The following is an 18,472-nucleotide window of genomic DNA, read 5'->3' on the forward strand; positions in this document are numbered from 1 at the left end:
TTCAATAGATTTAAATTTTTAAATCAAGTTGGTACTCACTTATGTGTATCAAATACACCTTTGAATGATTCCTCCGATGAATAAATTATTTTTTAGAAAAAGAAAATTAAAGATCGTGTGACACCTTATACCAGACTTTGGAATTATTCGACAGAGGGGGTGGTGAGGGACCGAGGCCTGGGCCTGGTGGCCTGCTGCCTCTGGCATTTAGCAGGCAGATGCATCCAAATGCATGCACTCACACATACACATGAAGATCTTATCATCAGTGAGTGAGGAAACATGTATGTCAATCAATGGATCCGATGTGTTTCCATTAGCCCACTTGCTGCACCGCCAAGTTAGCCATGCCACTCTCACACATTTATCATTCCTCATTTCACTTCATGCTCACCACTCCCTCCGTCCCCCATGACCCACGCATATATACACCCACCCATACAGCTAGTCCTCTCTCTTTCTTAACTAGTTTCCAGTTTCCCATCCCCATCGCGCGCATACTCCTCATAATCACATATACACTTCTCATTTCCTACCTATTTCCTCTCTCTCTCTCTCACTCTCTCTCTCTCTCTCTGATCTCTCTCTCCCCTGTGCTGCCAGTTAGCTAGTACGTACTATAAATATATGTAGTAGAACATCCAAATCATTAGAAGCTCTGCTAGCTAGCTAGCCTTGGTGATGGAGAAGTAATATATATGTTTGTTTGCAGATTGAAGATGGAAATGATTATACTTCCTCCACACGATCTTACTCATTATCATCCACCTGCAAATAACAAGGAAAGCCAGAGGGGTTGCCGAGAAAACCAGAACGGGCGGTCGTCGGAAGCAGCATACCGCCACGAGGAGAAAGTCGATGATGACTGGAACGACTCTCTCAATTTGCGGAACATCTCTAAGGTCGTTCTGCCGCCTTTGGGAGTGTCCAGTTATAATCACAATCAGCTTCAGGGAAAAGGCAGAATTATCCTGCCCATGGATTCAAGATACAGGTTAGTTACTTTATTATTATTATTATTATTATTATTATTATTATTATTATTATTACATTGTCTAATTCATTCAACAAAATATTCAATTTGAAACTCCCCCACCAGAAAAGAAAAATTACTGGACTAGGTAATAGGTATAATTCCTTGAGTAGGTCTTTCTTTTTCTTTTTTTCTTTTTTTTTTTTTTTCTTTTCGTTTTTGTTTTCACGGACGAGTTAATTGTTAGTTGATGGATGGGAGGCGTTACTGGTACACAAAAAGACATGCATGACCTGCCTGCATGCTCCAAATACTGTTTCTTCGAGCTCATAAACTCCTTTGTTATTAAGTGCTCTTTTCTTTAATTTGCATTTACTCTCTCTCTCTCTCTCTCTCTCTCTCTCTCTCCATTTTTACCTAACTCGTCGTCATCGGCTAGAGAGTAACCATCATAAACACCTAACTAGCTGGGAAAGTGGAGGAAGGGCTTGGAAAATTCACAGATCGCCATATTTACTCTCAGACATTAAATCAATGGGACACACTTGCTCTGGAAATTCAACTTGAAATTTGAAAAAAAAAAATTATATGTTCAAATTTGTAGTTCAAACAAATTCAAATTTCAGATCTCAAATTTAAATGTATTCCTAAAGAAAGAGCAAGTTTACATCATGAGCTCTCCCTTTTCTTTCCTCTCTCTTTGTTTCTAATCAAAATAAATATGTATGAACACATATGATTGGTTTTCCTGCAGCATACAGTTCTGATGACAATGCTCAGGTATATATTAATTATTATTTTTAAACTTGTTTAAATAATCTCTATGTTGGGGAAGTGCATAATGGTGGGTACAGGCACATGGTGAAAGGGTTTCCAAAAAATAAAAAAGACAGGAAGGGGCGGGCAAAAGTGGGGCAGTGATTTCCCATGATGGAGCTACTAGCGAGCAGAGCGAGCGCCAGGGCCTAGAAGAAAGAGAAGATACCACACATGGGAGGGTCCCCTGTCCCTCAATTATATGTGGCTTGGAGTAGATTGACTGTGTTTGGGGAGTATAAATTTATTTTAGATCTGTAGATTTGCCACCAATCTCCAGGGCTTGGAGTTCATTGACTCTGTCTGGGGAGTATAAATTTATTTAAAGTACTAGGTTTGGAGCGGGTGAATTTAAACAAAATTTATAACAATTTCATATTGCATCTTCTTTGTGATCCCGCCACATAAAATTTTATAATTTTATAAATTTGACGTATAATTTTTCATTTCATTTCAATCTTAGTTCATTCTATTTTAGTGTATAAAAGAGTGAATCAGAACCATTTGACGAAAGGATTCAATTCAATATCTGGAAGATGGTTTATTTTTGAGGATGGGTAAATGCATGCATGTAGGTGTTGGGAGGCATTCATGGTGCTTCTGGTGGCTTACTCAGCGTGGGTGTATCCCTTTGAGGTTGCATTTCTGAAGTCCACTCCGAAGAGGAAGCTATACATTGCCGACAACATTGTGAATTTGTTTTTCGCCATTGATATCATCTTGACATTCTTTGTCGCCTACATTGATCGAACAACTCAGCTACTTGTTCGTGATTCCAGAAAGATTGCTCTCAGGTCAGGCCACTGGATCACATGCTTTTTCTGTAGCACAACTTGTTATATATTACTAATTTGAATCATCTCCTCAACATGGCTGTAAAACATAGGAATTGAAATTATATACACGAACTGAGTAGATCGTGAAAATTAGAGAAGAAAACTAGATCACTAGTAAAATTCAAATTAAAGTTAAGAAAAGAAAAAGTTTTAAATTGAGAAAACATTTAGTTTGCGGTTGAAAGCAAGACTACCTGGCCTTAGACTCAGTGTTGTGTGCACTATGATAATATCTTACTGAATTATGTCCAAATTCAATCCTGTAGAATAATTTCAATAGCCAACAGTGTAATTTGAGATTTTGAGCCTTGAATTAAAATTTTAGAAGAGAGGGAAAGAGAGAGAGAACTTACCTCCTAAACTTAGGAATTTTCATTTGAAGAAGAAAAGAAAAAATTTAAATTCAATATCCAAAACTTATGCTCTAAAATATACCCTCGCGCAAATCATTTGAGATGCCATAGGTGAATCAAAAAATTATTATGCAAATTTGCTTCGATAACCAAATGAGACTCTATTAGCTAGTATTCCAGAAAATACATACGACATTCAACATTTATTTTTTATTGTATTAAATGAAATTTTACTTTATAAATCTACTGAGTCCCACTTTTCAAGTGAGAGACCAAGAAAAATTAATAAATTTTACGTTTTATTGTGTACGAAAAATAAATGAAATACTGAAAAATATTTTTTTAAATGCTAATAATATTTTTTATTAAAAATTTATCAATATAATTTTGATATGAAAAAGTAATTATCAAAAGGTTATGTGAAAGATTCAGTATTTTGTGTTCTTTGTTGGTGAACATTTCATACTTAGTTTCAATAATGTAACTTTTCCAAATTTCTGCGTTGTCATTGTCACAAGGATGTGACACTTTCTACACATTTGTCTTCTTTGCATTCAACATGAGTACTGCATTCCATTACTAGGGCATTTGGCACAAATTTTATTTTAATAAATAAAATAAATATAAACAATTTGTCATTTTGGAGGGCCACTCATTTTATTCTGGGCAGTAATGGGAGATGAAAAAAACAAGAGTCAAAGGGCACTTAAACATTAACTGGGGACCTTTTTCAAACTTTTCCATTTACTCAAATTTAGTTAAGGTAATTTATTTCCTCTATTCAAGAAAATTAAATAGCCTCAAACTATCACGTAAAGGATAGAAGTGATCAAGCTAACACCATTTTGATTTTACCACTTTAAGAATGTGTAAATTTTACTTTACCTTAATTATCTTCTACATTCAATCAGGGATTTACCCATATCCAAATTGGTATAATCAAGTTGTACCTTACCTTCCATGGGAGGAAAGGTTTTTCTGTTGCAACAGGATTGCTTTTCTTGATTCAAAGTTTTTGTAAGTATAAACATGCTTGCATAACGACTATACAAACAACGTTAAATGCAAAAGCTTTATAATTTTTCCCAACTTCTGCTTACACTTATCTGATCCAAATATGAGGAGTACTCTAAAAGTCCAGTTTCAAATTGTTGGAGTACCTCATATTTCTGATTCTATAGCAGACTCTCCACCATCAAATGGTGTACAGACTTCAGAACCATTCTTTTGATCTATCAACCATGAGGGAAAATCAAGATGCTCTCCTTGTCAACTATAACACTACTCTTGTCCTAAACCATGTCCATATCCTAGACAACTTTCTCGAGAAGAGCTACTAAAGCTCCTTTCTAGAGTCTTGGGTGACCAAATATGAGCAACTGCATCAAATTCCTAAGCCATCCTTTATGATCTAGTCTACAAAACTATGAAGAAAGTGTTAGGTATTCCATATCCCACCGCCAATCTAGAAGCACACCAGATTTGACTACTATGATCATTGTTGATCTGTAGAAATTTCAAGATTAGGTGGTTGTATAATTTCAAGATTAGGTGGCTGTATTTGTTGATGGGAGAAGAAAATTATCTCCTCCCCTTATCTTATAAATATGGGATTGCATTTGTTGTGAAAAGTATTGGTTGGATCAACAAGGATCAAGCAGTGAGATATCCACCCAGAGAGAAAAATAGAGAGAAATTAGTTTCATATGTTTCTTCCTTTTTGTGAGAGAAATTACTTCTTGTAATTGGTGATCTCAATTGATTAGTGGATTGTTGCATTGCAACTGTGGATGCAGGCAATATTGGCCGAACCACGTTAAAAATTTGGTGTCTCTTGTATGTGTTTATTTTGGCTGGAGCTTTAAATCCCCTTACAAACTGGTATCAGAGCGTTATTGAGGGGTTTCCAACAAGTTTTTCCTGAGAAAGAAAGAGTTTGTAGCTCTCGAGCAGTTTTTTTGAGTTGCTCCAAATGTCAAATTGGTGATACCATCACATAGCTCATGTCGAGACAATCACAGCGGCCAAAACGGTGTCAAAAATCGACTTCAAACGAAGTTGCACAAGCCGCCACAGAAACACAATTTAGTGCTCTATTTTCTTTAAATTTGCAAAACCTGCCAATTGAATTTGACGTGAAGAAGAAGAGTGCCACATCAATGTGGCCCCCACTTGCAACATCATCAACTCAGCCCCACTTGCCACATCATCAGTGGGCCTCACTGCCACGTCATTAGTGAGTCCCACTGCCACATCATCAGCAAGTCCCACCTCAGCCACGTTAGCAAACAGTGTCAGAATATTTCGTTATGTTGAACCAGACCGGTTTAGATCTATTTTTGGGCCGTACCAAGCCAATTTTAAGCCGATTTTTGCAAGGTTGGATTGGTTTCCAACAAAATCAAACTGAGAATTAAGATGTACTCCCAAAAGGGGGGTGAATTGGGTTTTTAAAAATTTCTTTATAAATCTTTTTATTAAGTCTTTCCCAACTATTTTATAGTCAGCAATCACACAAGTATAATTGATTTGCAATGACCAACACTCAATCCAAGATTTAGTATTTATTAATGAATGATGATAGAGATCAAAACTTCAATATTTAGAATTCAGCTTTTCAATATATCAATCCAATCAATAAGGTAAGCTTGATTTCACAATAAAATAGAAATTTCAGCAAGCTTCCAAAATTTAGATTTCGATATCAAATAAGTTACTTGAGTTTAAGTATGTTAATGAACTTTGATATTTATCAACGTACTCCATTTAATTAAGGTTTCTACAATCAACGTACTTCCTTTAATTAAGGTTTCCGCAATTCCCAATAACTACTTAATTTCCAGCAATTAAGTAAAAATCCACGCAATTTATATATACAGAAAATTAAAGAGAGTAGGGAAGAGAGAGAGACACCAGATTTTCACAAGGTTCAGCCCAAGGCCCACGTCCTTACCCCGAGGAACTGCTGTGCGGATTCCAACTTTCTTTATTAGGCCAAAGTTACAAACTCTGGAGTTCCCTCTCTAATGAGAATCCCCTCTCTCTAGGCAACGATCCAATAACCTGAATCGTCAAAACAACAATAAAAGACGAACAATTGTTGTGTACAAAAAGCACTCTCAGCAAGAGCAGATTAGTACAAGTGAATATCACAATATACTTCAATCAAAATCAATATAGAAAGATGAAGCTCAAGAATTTATCACTGGAGTTCTTTCTTAGATTGAAAAACTCAATAGAAACGCAAAGAACTGTAAGCTTTAACCAACAAATTCTCAATAGGCACTTCAACAAAAGTTTTAGTAAGATAGCTTTTTGAAAAGTAGATAATATTACGCTTGAATGCAGATTGTAGGTATTGGTTTCTTTAATCCTTTGATTTAACATGTATTTATAGATGGAAATAGTTTAATTTCCGTTTTCCCCAAATTACTTGGAGTGTTTCTCAAGTTTTCATAAAGTTTGGGGGCCAAGCAATCTATTTTAAAAACATTCCCTCGCTATTTTATTTTGAATTTTACGAAGATCAATCACCTGATCTATCAGGGTCAGTCGCCTAAACTTATTCTATTTCAGAAAAAATTCAAATTCACAATGGGGTCAATCGTCTGATCTCAGAGGCTCAGTCGACTGGGCTTATTCTATTTGCTTAGTTAATTTAGCATACAAATGTCAGATGACTGATCTATTTTGGTCAGTCGCCCGAACTAGCAAATTTCCACAATCTTTGATTTTCAAGACTTTGACCCTTCAATTTTTGGAAAAAAAATTCAATGTAACTTAATTAAAAAACATTTTCTAGGGTTTTCAAAAATTGGTCTCTAAGTTAATAAAAGATTCCTAAAAGCTTCATTTATATTGAAATGTTTGAAATACTTACATGAGACTTCTTAAAAACTATAACTCTTTTAATTACTAAGTCTTCATGTATAGCTTCCATTCTTCACATTAAGCTTGACTTTAAACTTCATCTTTAACTTCATAAGATCTTGTGTCATTAAGTTCAAGCTTTTAACAGATTTTTGTCAAGCGCTTTGATATTGGTCACTTGAGTAACTTGATCTTGATACTTGAGTTACCTGATGAAACATCATCACTTACCCAAATATGTTAAATTTCCTTGATTTGTTATCATCAAAATAAGATTCGTAAACTTTGTGAGACCAACAATCTCTCCCTTTTTGATGATAACAAATATTGAGCAAAAGTGAGCAAACCCTACTAAGGCTTCCCCTTACAATAAGCATACTCTTAACAATATTCGAAAAATGGAATATCAGATGTTATCAAAATCATTTTAAGTTCATATTTCAAGATCATTATATCAAACATGTATAAGTGTTCATGAATATCAGCAATGTACATATCTCAGTTTGAATCTCATAATCATACTTTGTCAATTTCAAATGTAATACTCAGTTATATATTTCTCAGTTGAATTCAAAACCAATTCAATGTCATCATTTCATAGTCTTATCTCAGCTTTTTCTTTTCATCATTTTTTAGAGTTATATCTCAATTTTGCTCTCAAAACTTTCTTTCTCCCCCTTTTGACATCAATCAAATAGAGAAGAGTAACAAAGAAAAGTCAAATGAAGACACAGAATAGCACAAAAAATAGTTTAGATGCTTGCTCTCTAAAGCTAATTTGTTGAATTCTTTCTGGGGCAAGGAACTATACACAGCTGCCTATGTTGTTAACTTATCTCTAACTGTTGCCTTGAATACAGATGTTCCTAACAAAGTGTGGTATGGAAAAGATGTTTCCTATGATCATTTGCGTGTGTTTGGGTACAAGGCTTTTGTACATGTGCCCAAAGATGAAAGGTCTAAGCTAGATGTCAAGACCAAACAATGCATTTTCATCGGCTATAGGTAGGATGAGTTTGGCTATAGACTATATGATCCTATTTCTAAAAATCTTGTTAGAAGTCGTGACATTGTCTTTATGGAAGACCAAATCATTGAAGACATTGAAAAAGCTAAAAAATTAGAAACTTGAAGTTATGATATTTTGATTGATTTGAATCCAGGTCTTGTTCCACAGTCAACAGGTGTAGAAGGCATCAATAACCATAATGATGCGCCAGTTGATGTTCAAGATGATCAGGCTGACGGTGATCATGAAAATGTTAAGGGCATGGATATCTCGCCAGAGGCTTATGATGTTCAACAGGAGGTTCCTACTGAAGAGCTCGCAGTTCCATTGGAGCGAGGTTTGAGAAACTATTAACCCTCCACACGATATTCATCGGAAGAGTACGTGCTCCTCACTGATGGGGCAGAACCTGCATGCTACACAAAGACAGTTGAGAGTGAATAGAAATTAGAGTGGGTTGAAGCTATGGACGATGAAATGAAATCCTTATAGGACAACCATACATTTGAGCTTATGAAATTACCTTAGGGTAGAAAAGCTTTGAAGAATCGGTGAGTTTATAGGGTAAAGCACGAAAGGGACACTTCACATCCACAATACAAAGCTAAACTTGTTGTCAAAGGCTTTGGTCAAAAGAAAGGTGTAGATTTTGAGGAGATTTTCTCTTTTGTCGTAAAAATGTCTTCAATCAGAGTAGTTTTGGGTTTGGCAGCCAACCTTGATTTGGAGGTTAAGCAGATTGATATGAGGACAACTTTCCTTCATGGTGATTTGATGGAGGAGATATATATGGAGAAATGAGAGGGTTTTATTGTTAAAGGCAAAGAGGGTTCTATGTCTGCAAATTGAATAAGAGTTTGTATGGCTTGAAATAGACTCCTAGCTAGGTAGTGATACAAAAAGTTTGAGCAGTTTATGGCTCAACAAAGTAATATGAAGACTACTTCAGATCACTGTTTGTTTGTGCAGACGTTCTCAGAAGATGACTTTGTCATCTTGCTACTCTATTTCGACGATATGCTTATTGTTGGACACAAATCTTCAAGGATCAATCAGTTAAAAATGGAGCTGAACAATGCATTTGCTATGAAAGACTTGGGTCTTACGAGACAGATTCTTGGAATTTCTATTGTTCGTGATAGGAAGACTAAGCGGTTACGGATATCTCAAGAGAAGTACATTGCAAAGGTACTTCAGCAATTCTACATGGATAAAGCTAAAGTGGTTAGTACACCTCTTGCTACTCACTTTAAACTTAGTAAGGAACAAGCTCCCTTAAGTGATGCTGACAATGAGTATATGCAAAATGTTCCCTACACATCAGTAGTTGGTAGTCTTATGTCTGCCATGGTGTGCACCAAGTCTGGCATTGCATACGTTGGTAGAGTGAGCCATTTTATGTCCAATCCAGGAAAGGAGCATTGGAATGTAGTACAATGGATATTAAGATATCTATGTGGTACTTCGAAGTTAAGTTTGGTTTTTGGCACTAGCAAGCTCGTGCTTAAAGGCTATACTAACTCAAATATGGCTGGTGATATTGATACAAGAAAGTCTACTTCAGGTTACATAATTACCTTTGTAGCAAGAGCTGTGTCTTGGCAATTTAGGTTGCAGAAGTATGTTACCTTATCTACATCAAAGGTAGAGTTTATTGCTGTGACAGAGGCATGCAAAGAGATGTTGTGGATGAAAATGTTCATAAGCGAACTTGGTTTAAAGGAGAAAAGGTATGTTTTTTTTTTGCGATAGTTAGAATGGTATACACCTCAGCAAGAATTCTACTTTTCACGGACAATCGAAGCACATTGATATACGGTATCATTGAATACGGAATGTTCCGGACTCAAAGTTGTTAGAGCTTGAGAAGATTCATACTAATGACAATGGTTTAGAAAGGATGACAAAAGTAATACCTTACAATAAGTTTGAACTTTGCAGGGAACTAGTTAAAATGAGTTCCTGCTAGAAGTCCACTCGTTTGAATGACTTATTGCATTCCCCTCCAGTGGGTATGGAGGGGGAGAATTGTTAGGTATTCCATATCCCACTGCCAATCTAGAAGTACACCAGATTTGACTGCTACAGCCATTGTTGATCTGTAGAAATTTCAAGATTAGGTGGTTGTATAATTTCAAGATTAGGTGGTGTATTTATTGATGGGAGAAGAAAATTATCTTCTCTCCTTGTCTTATAAATATGGGACTGCATTTGTTGTAAAAAGTATTGGTTTGATCAACAAGGATCAACTAGTGAGATATCCACTCGGAGAGAAAAATAGAAAGAAATTAGTTTTATCTGTTTCTTCCTTTTTGTGAGAGAAATTACTTCTTGTAATTGTTGTTATCAATTGATTAGTGGATTGTTACATTGCAACCGTGGACGTAAGCAATATTGGTTGAATCACGTTAAAAAATTGGTGTCTCTTGTGTGTGTTTATTTTAACTGGAGCTTTAAATCCCTTTACAGAATGGAGATGTTCAAATCTCCTTCTCGAAGGATCAAGAGTCTCCATCAAGCTTGTCTTCTCAACATATCTTTCCTACATGATGATTCAACCTCAGCAAGTGTCATAAACACTTCAATCAAAAACTAAAACTATCTTCATAACGTTAAAACAAAAGTGATTCAAGACAAGCCAAAAGTTTCTTGTCTCAGCTATCTTTGTCCATTGCATACTCCATAGGGCTTTGGAGCTCTCTATTTGTATTGGGGTTGTTCTATCGGTATAAGCCATAGCTTTGCTTCTTCTTTTTTTAAAATAAATTTTTTTTTTGTAGCCCCACTTTTTTTTTTTTTATTAAACATGCCGTTGAATTTTGAATTTGGATTTCAAACTTGGTTCAGTACAAGTGCACATATTTAACATGCACTTGGTTTCAGATTGTAAAAGCAGACCAGAAAAGTGAATTCAAATCCATTACTTTCAGGCCCGAAATTCCCTTTACATTTCATTTAACTCCAAATTCGCAAGCTTTTCATCAATCCAGACAACGGGTTTGGACCAAGGCATGAATTTAAGAATATGATTATAAAGATGTTTTGTGGACGTAATAGGTATCTGTCAACATGGTTTGTAATGGACATAGCATCAACAATCCCATTTGACGCATTGGCATACTTGCTCACTGGAAAACACAAAGTTGGCCTCTCTTACTGCCTCCTGGGTCTGCTTAGATTTTGGCGTCTCCGAAGAGTAAAACAACTCTTCACTAGGTTTGGTTCGGTTCCATTCTGTTCTGATCTAAACGTTCTATATAAATTCTGGGTTGAATTTTCACTTAATTTCTGCCCTTCCCTTTTGCAGGCTTGAAAAGGATATCAGGTTTAGTTACTTCTGGGTTCGATGTGCCAGGCTTCTTTCTGTAAGTGTCAAAATGCTTGTGAACCTGCTATGAGTTACTTGCACTTGAATAGAAAATATAAAACAAATTACCTTCCTGCGAAATCCACCAAAATAAAGCAGAGGAAGCAGCAAGAAGGCTACTTGTTTTTGTTCTTATGTTTTGTTTTGTTTTTTTTTTTTTTTTTTGGGGGGGGGGGGTGCTGGTGGGGTGGGGTTGTTGTTGTAGGTGACCCTGTTTCTAGTGCATTGTGCTGGGTGCCTCTACTACATGCTCGCGGACCGATACCCACACAAAGGAAAGACATGGATTGGAGCTGTGATTCCAAACTTCCAAGAAACAAGCCTCTGGATCCGATACATTTCAGCAATCTACTGGTCCATCACAACCATGACTACCGTGGGTTATGGAGACCTGCATGCTGTGAACACAATGGAAATGATCTTTATCATCTTCTACATGCTGTTTAACCTTGGCCTTACAGCATACATCATTGGTAACATGACAAACTTGGTAGTAGAAGGGACTCGTAGAACCATGGAATTTGTAAGCTTTTATCTTTTTTATTTATTTTTTTCTTTCTTTCTGTTCTAACCTTTGACTTGAGAACTTAATTTCATTCACCATGATAGTGAACTATATAGAATTATTGGCTTATTTTCCAGAGAAACAGCATCGAAGCAGCATCAAATTTTTTGAGTCGAAATCGCCTGCCTCCACGGCTGAAAGAGCAGATATTGGCTTATATGTGCTTGAGATTTAAGGCAGAGAGCTTGAATCAGCAACAATTGATTGAGCAGCTGCCAAAATCAATCTGTAAAAGTATTTGCCAGCATTTATTTCTGCCCACCGTGGAGAAGGTCTATCTTTTCAAGGGTGTCTCCAAGGAAATTCTCTTGCCTCTGGTACATGCCATCTCTTGATCCTTGTTAAAAATGCAATTAAATTTAGTTTAAGGTCATAATGCACTTATAAAAATCTCAAATTATAAATTTTGTTAAGCTATCCAAATCCTTTGAAAACCCAGACTTCAGAACTCCAAGTGAACATGTGATAGAGCACATTTATCAGCGGTACGTTCAAAATGACCGGGCACTTTTCTTCACTTAAAGTTTTGTATGTGCTCTATCCATGAAGGGGTGGCTTCCCTTTTGCAAGCCACATAAACAGGATATTTGAGGCTTTTATAGAGATCTTATATTTCAATTCAGCCTTGTTCTTTTTTCTTTCTTTTTTTAATTTTATTTTTCACTTTTCTTTTTTTAGAAAAAAGTCAGTTAACTCAAATTCGCCTGATGAGCTCAAGATCAAAACAAAAACATAACATGGAAAAAAGTATAAATGCAATAGTAATATAATCATAGTTCTCAGGTCGCAAAAATGAAGGCTGAGTACATACCACCCAGGGAAGACGTCATAATGCAGAATGAAGCGCCTGACGATGTCTATATAATTGTATCAGGAGAAGTTGAATGTATTGATGGCAAGATGGAGAAAGAATGGGTTATTGGGACATTACAATCAGGGGACATGTTTGGTGAAACCGGTGCACTTTGTTGCAAGCCCCAAAGCTTCACATTCAGAACCAAAACATTATCACAGCTTCTTAGGCTCAAAACCAGTGTTCTTTTAGAAGCAATGCAGATCAAGCAAGAAGAGAATCTGACCCTGCTTAAGAACTTTCTTCAAGTAAGTCGAAAGTGTGTTCGTTTTCTCATTTTATCAATAAAATTGGTTTATTTTTTTGGGAAGAGTAAACCATAAAATATTTTTCTTCCTCGCTTAAGGAAAGCACTCTCTTACATGGTTGAATGAATTTTCAGTCAAGAAGAACTATTCATCAAATTTTTTAAAGCGTGGACACTCGTTCGCACGCATTTTTGCATGCTTGAACTTTCTCAAATGCACACGTGAAAATAAAGAATAAAATAAAATAAAACAAACACACACACAAGGATGGACATCCCCGGCATTGTTGAAAGAAATCTTTAGAAGTTCATTGAGTAACTAGAAACTCTCATCCTCCAAAGAAGCCTGCTACATGCATTTTTTCGTGAAATTTACACCTTAATACCAAATGTTTGTAATACAATGCATTGCAGCATCTTAAAAATTTTAAGGAGCTGAGTATTGGAGTTGGAGACTTGCTGTTTGAGAGAGGGGAAGAAGATGGTGATCCAAACATGGCTTTCAACTTGCTGTCCATTGCTAACACAAACAATGCTGCTTTTCTTGATGAGCTTCTCAAGGCGAAATTAGATCCTGACATTGTAGACTCCAGAGGGAGAACTCCATTGGTATGTATGCACATAATTTCGAAAGTTCAAACCAATGTGGGAAAATGAGCTCCTAAAGCCACCGGGTATGATTCATATCATTTTTCAGATTGAATCAAGAAATATCTATAAGCTAAAAAGTTTTTCATGGAAGAATCAGATTTAAACACTTAATGTACATAATTTCTCATTACATTTAAATTCTCAACACTTAACCTTTTTTTCTCATAAGTACCCAGGGAGGGGAATAACGATGTTTGAGCCCAGCGTGAACGCAGAGTCAGATGAGCCCTTACCACTGTGCCATCCATTTTCAAAAACTATTTCAAGAGCATAGATTTACATATCCATTCATGCATGGCTTTGTCCATCTGCAAATTGTAGTCATTTATAGATGAAATTCCCCAAGGCACCAAGGATTATGGAGAATATATATAATCTTAAAAACATCTTTTTCAAAATCAAATGGAGCACACAGAAAGTGTTTCATTCAGACTATGAAAAGTCAAGCCAAATATTTGTTAGTTCACCAGGTATAGTTGAACAAGGATGCATTCAAACCTTGTTCATGATTTGACTCGGCTGACCTTGGCCAAGATAAGATTGCCCAATATGCCAACTCAAGAAATATCCAGCTGTGGCAATGCGTGTATACCTCCATTAACTATCCCAACATGAGTTCCTTGTCACACTAAAGCTAATAAGTAACAGGTCCTGTTTTTTTAGTCTTTGAGAGGGCATACATTGCTGTTTGTGTGAATTATTAAATCAATCTGTCACGTGCTAATGGAGCCAGACAAGCACACTATTGGTCAAGCTTCTCTTACTAAGCAATGGATTCCGAATCTGGAGCTTAAGCTTGGCTGGTTAAGGCCATTGAACAAGTTTGATGAGCTTCCTAACTAGTAAGCTGTTGCAGTTAAGAGTAGCCCAACTGACTTTTTCTGGCTGCGCAGCTTCAACTCTCTATGCAGTACTATGAAAGAATAAAATGACAAAAAGTACTATGGAAGCAAAACTTTAGAATTTAGGACCCAAATGCTTCTACAATGAAACAAAAGGAAAAAGAAAAATAAAAGATGCATTATTATTAGTATTACCACCAACACCGCTAATGCTAACAGTTGTACTGAGCTTCTGCTGTTGTGATTTGCTTCTTCTTGATGCATCAGCACATAGCAGCGTCGAAGGGCCATGAAGAGTGTGTCTTGGTACTCATTAAACACGGGTGCAACGTACACTTACAAGGTGCCAATGTTATGCTTTAATATCATTCTAAGAAATTAATTACAATCACTTTTTTAATGTACCTCTGCAATCTCATCTTATTATCGTCATACTATTTGGGTCAGACATTGATGGTAACACTGCATTGTGGGATGCCATTGCAACAAAGCATCATTCAATATTTTGGATTTTGTACCGCTGCGCTGTCATTTCAGATCCATATGCAACGGGCGATCTCTTATGCACTGCTGCAAAGAGAAATGACATCACGGTGATGAAGGAACTGCTGAAACATGGGATAAATGTTGATGCAAAGAATCGAAATGGTTCAACAGCCATCCAGGTTGCAATGGCAGAAAAGCATAGAGACATTGTCAATCTGCTAGTAATGAACGGTGCAGACATCAATAGCACAAATACGTACATGTTTCCATCATCAGTATTGAACGAGATGCTGCAAAAACGAGAGATTGGACACCGGATAACAGTGCCAGAGAGGAGTGAAGGAGAACACGACTGCAACTGGGGAAAGCAACAGGGAAAGTATTATCCTAGAGTGAGCATTTATAGAGGCCATCCTCTGGTGAGAAGGAATACTTCCTGCTTGGAAGTTGGAAGGTTGATAAGGTTGCCCAATTCTTTGGAGGAGCTGAAGAACCTTGCAGGTATATTATTTCAAATCTAACGCCTTGAACTGTTCAAGTAGCTAGTCTATAGACAACGCAACAATTATATGATACCCCTTTGCCCAAGAAAATTTGCCAACAAAAAGGTCATAATAATAAGAAAAGTTATTTCTTTTAACAGGTGGAGATGCGTTTTGAAAGGCATACATAATTTGGAAGTTAAAACACTCAATATGTTGTTTTACTGTCATAAATTGATGTAATTTGATTCCTCAAAATATTGTTTGTACTTTTTTCCAACTTGGAGGAATTATTGAGCATGTTCAGTTTCCAAAACAATTTCCGTTTTCTATTTTCAGTTTTCCAAATTATGATAAAATTGCCACCTTCATTTTGAGTTTCCCAACATTTGCATTAGAAAACTTGGGAAGCATCTTTTATTGTTTTCCAACTTTGATATACAAATGTTTGAAAACTAGGAAACAAGATGACAATTTTGCAATTATTTTGAAAATGAAAAATTAAACTTGTTTTCCATAATTAAACAGGCCCATAATTTTCCGTTCAGGTGTTTATAAGTTGTGGATCTCTTTAATGCATGATGAATTTTATTTGAACATCAACCATACTTTTTTTTCTTTGTTGGATTTAGAAATTTAAGTATGCCTTCAATTGAACTGACATTAATGTTGAGATCTTGTCAGGCACTCAGGAAAATGACACTTGAGATACTTTGGGAACCATAAGATCGAATAGTATTAGATGGCCATGTTTCCCCTTCACCATTCAGCCATTATTTTGTTTCCTCCTAACTTTTAATGGGCACTCAATTGGTATCATATCATGCTTTTGGCATACATTGATGCGTAAGATAATTCCAACTGTTAACAATTTACTCCAAGTTAGATTTAGATTGCCCAAGTCAGATATAATGTTAAAACTGACAGAGGCCAAAAAAAAAATAGCACTCGCACCATGACATTTGTTGCAAAATTCAATTTTAATACTGATGCATCATTTCACATGTTACTCTGATAGATGATCATCAAGATTTCAGAATTTATTGACTTAAAATATTGTTATTGCTAATAGGTGAAAGGTTTGGATTTGACGCAAGAAGGGCAATGGTAACAAATGAAGAAGGAGCAGAAATTGACACCATTGAAGTTATTAGGGATAATGACAAGCTTTTCATAGTTGAAGATCAAGAACCCCATATGTAAATGTAAGTTGTATAATCTTTCTTCACTTGAGATTAACAAATGATTCTCAGGTTTCAAGTCACAGCTATCATCCGTTTTAGGAAAGCTCTTTCAGAATAGAAATTGATTTATTAGAGATAATGGCAAGGTTTCATAGTTTTTTTCTTTTAGTAAAAGAGGGCGGCACCTCCTTTTTTTATTAGAAAACTCATCACTTATGACGGAGGAATACTGTGGTTCCAGTAAAACAAGTTACAAATAGATAACAACGAAACAACTCTAAACAATCCTTGATAAAATCAAAAAACTTTAAACAAACCTAACCCAGCAAACAAAAACCGAGAGTTTGAACTAATGACAAAAGGAAATTAGACCCAATCTATCCATCCGAATGACACCTTTTAGAAAATGTGGTAAAAAATGTTGTTCTTCGTAGATGACATTGTTTCCCAATTCTCCTTCTCTAGCGAGAAAATTAGTCACACTATTGTCTTTCCTATATTGATGGATCACCATAAAGTTCACTCCTTCCTGTTCTACCATGAGATCCTCCTAAAAATCTCAAAGATACTACAAGGTATATTTGCCTTTCCGAAACCAATCAATAACAATTCGCGAGTCACATTCAATAATCATATTATAATAATGAAATCGTTTGCATAAGAGGATTCCTTCAAGAATTGCTTTTAATTCTGCATTATTGTTCGTACCATTGCCAAAAAAGCTTGAAAAAATCACTTTCACCATGTCATGGCAGTCCTAAATAATTCCTCCACCTCCTGAAATACCCGAATTGCCCCTACAACTCCCATCACAATTAAGTTTATCCATCTTACTGGAGGTTTAACCCATGAAATAATTTTTCCAGGCCTAACGCGAACTCCCTAATACTTAATTTGAAACTCCTTCAAAATCGGAATGTCCAACATCTTCAATTTTTGCAAAGAATTAGTGCTTTTAGCTAAAGAACTAACCCAGTATCAAATACTTTTTCATACCTAATCTGCACTTTGATATATTCCTTCCATTCTCGCTTTGCATCTTCAATGCCAAAGGCACCACATAATCAAACACGGAATCAGTCTGATTAAAATACCTTTTTTAGACGATTTTCGAGCATAGTGGAACTAGTTTTCCATTCTATTTTTCCAAGGAAGGAACCATTGTAAAGGAATCCCCAACACGACACTAGTCTGATGTCAAACCTCTGAAGCCACCTGACCTAAGGAAATAACATGATCAGTGTTTTCCTGACTTCTCTACATGCAGCAATCACATGTTGAAGTCATTGATATTCTTTTGGCCTAAATTTTATTATCTATTGCGAAGCCTCTGAACCAGGATTTCCATAAACACATTGATATTCTTTTGGGCAATGAAGAATGCCAAAACCAACCATTCCACACAAAATTGTCACTTCTGCTCCTCATTGCCTCTCATGCCTTTTTTGTAGAGAAATTACCTTTAGGGGCAGGCTTCCAAATGAATGTACCCTGACCACTCTTACTAGTTGACACATTATGCAAAATTTCCATTATTCAATTAGTCCTAACCAATTCCAGTAGTAAATTAGAGTTTCAATTATTATTCAGCCAATAATCCTTAATATTTTCTTGTTTGAAATATCCTCAGTGCGCACCAATAATAAGCTTCATGCAAGCCACCTATCGAACTAAAAAGAAGAGTTCCCACCTCTCACCAAAATTTTAACATTATCTATAACTTCCAGAATTGTAGCCATCATTGATCTCCAGAATTGAGAGTTATTTGGTCTCCACTTCCTTAATAACAAATGATCATTTTTACAATATTTACCCCTGAAGAAATCTAACCATAGATTGTTAGAAGTGAACAGTCTAAAAGAAAATTTTATGAAAAGAGATTTCTGAACTTCTTTAAGATCTCTCAAGCCCATACCCCCTTCTGAGATAGGTTTACAA

The 18,472-nt window shown here is 36.0% G+C and overlaps 1 protein-coding gene across 4 annotated transcripts in view; it reads left to right on the forward strand.

Moving 5' to 3' along the window:
- Positions 1 to 318: 318 nt before the first annotated feature.
- The window catches only part of LOC131164353 (potassium channel AKT2/3), a 33,825-nt gene continuing 15,671 nt past the window's right edge, over positions 319 to 18,472 (forward strand). For 2 of the 4 annotated variants that reach the window (XM_058121478.1, XM_058121479.1), the window contains exons 1-11: positions 416 to 994; positions 2,365 to 2,583; positions 10,915 to 11,073; positions 11,165 to 11,222; positions 11,430 to 11,747; positions 11,867 to 12,106; positions 12,573 to 12,890; positions 13,304 to 13,498; positions 14,650 to 14,725; positions 14,830 to 15,369; positions 16,423 to 16,555. In XM_058121478.1, coding sequence (XP_057977461.1) covers positions 699 to 994; positions 2,365 to 2,583; positions 10,915 to 11,073; positions 11,165 to 11,222; positions 11,430 to 11,747; positions 11,867 to 12,106; positions 12,573 to 12,890; positions 13,304 to 13,498; positions 14,650 to 14,725; positions 14,830 to 15,369; positions 16,423 to 16,553 — 2,550 coding nt within the window. In that variant the 5' untranslated portion in view covers positions 416 to 698 and the 3' untranslated portion in view covers positions 16,554 to 16,555. Of the gene's footprint in view, positions 995 to 2,364; positions 2,584 to 10,914; positions 11,074 to 11,164; positions 11,223 to 11,429; positions 11,748 to 11,866; positions 12,107 to 12,572; positions 12,891 to 13,303; positions 13,499 to 14,649; positions 14,726 to 14,829; positions 15,370 to 16,422; positions 16,674 to 18,472 lie in introns of those variants that run through there. The other 2 variants (XM_058121480.1, XM_058121481.1) reach the window with 2 other exon arrangements.

The sequence above is a fragment of the Malania oleifera genome, chromosome 9 (assembly GCF_029873635.1).
Source record: "Malania oleifera isolate guangnan ecotype guangnan chromosome 9, ASM2987363v1, whole genome shotgun sequence".
Lineage (NCBI taxonomy): Eukaryota > Viridiplantae > Streptophyta > Magnoliopsida > Santalales > Ximeniaceae > Malania > Malania oleifera.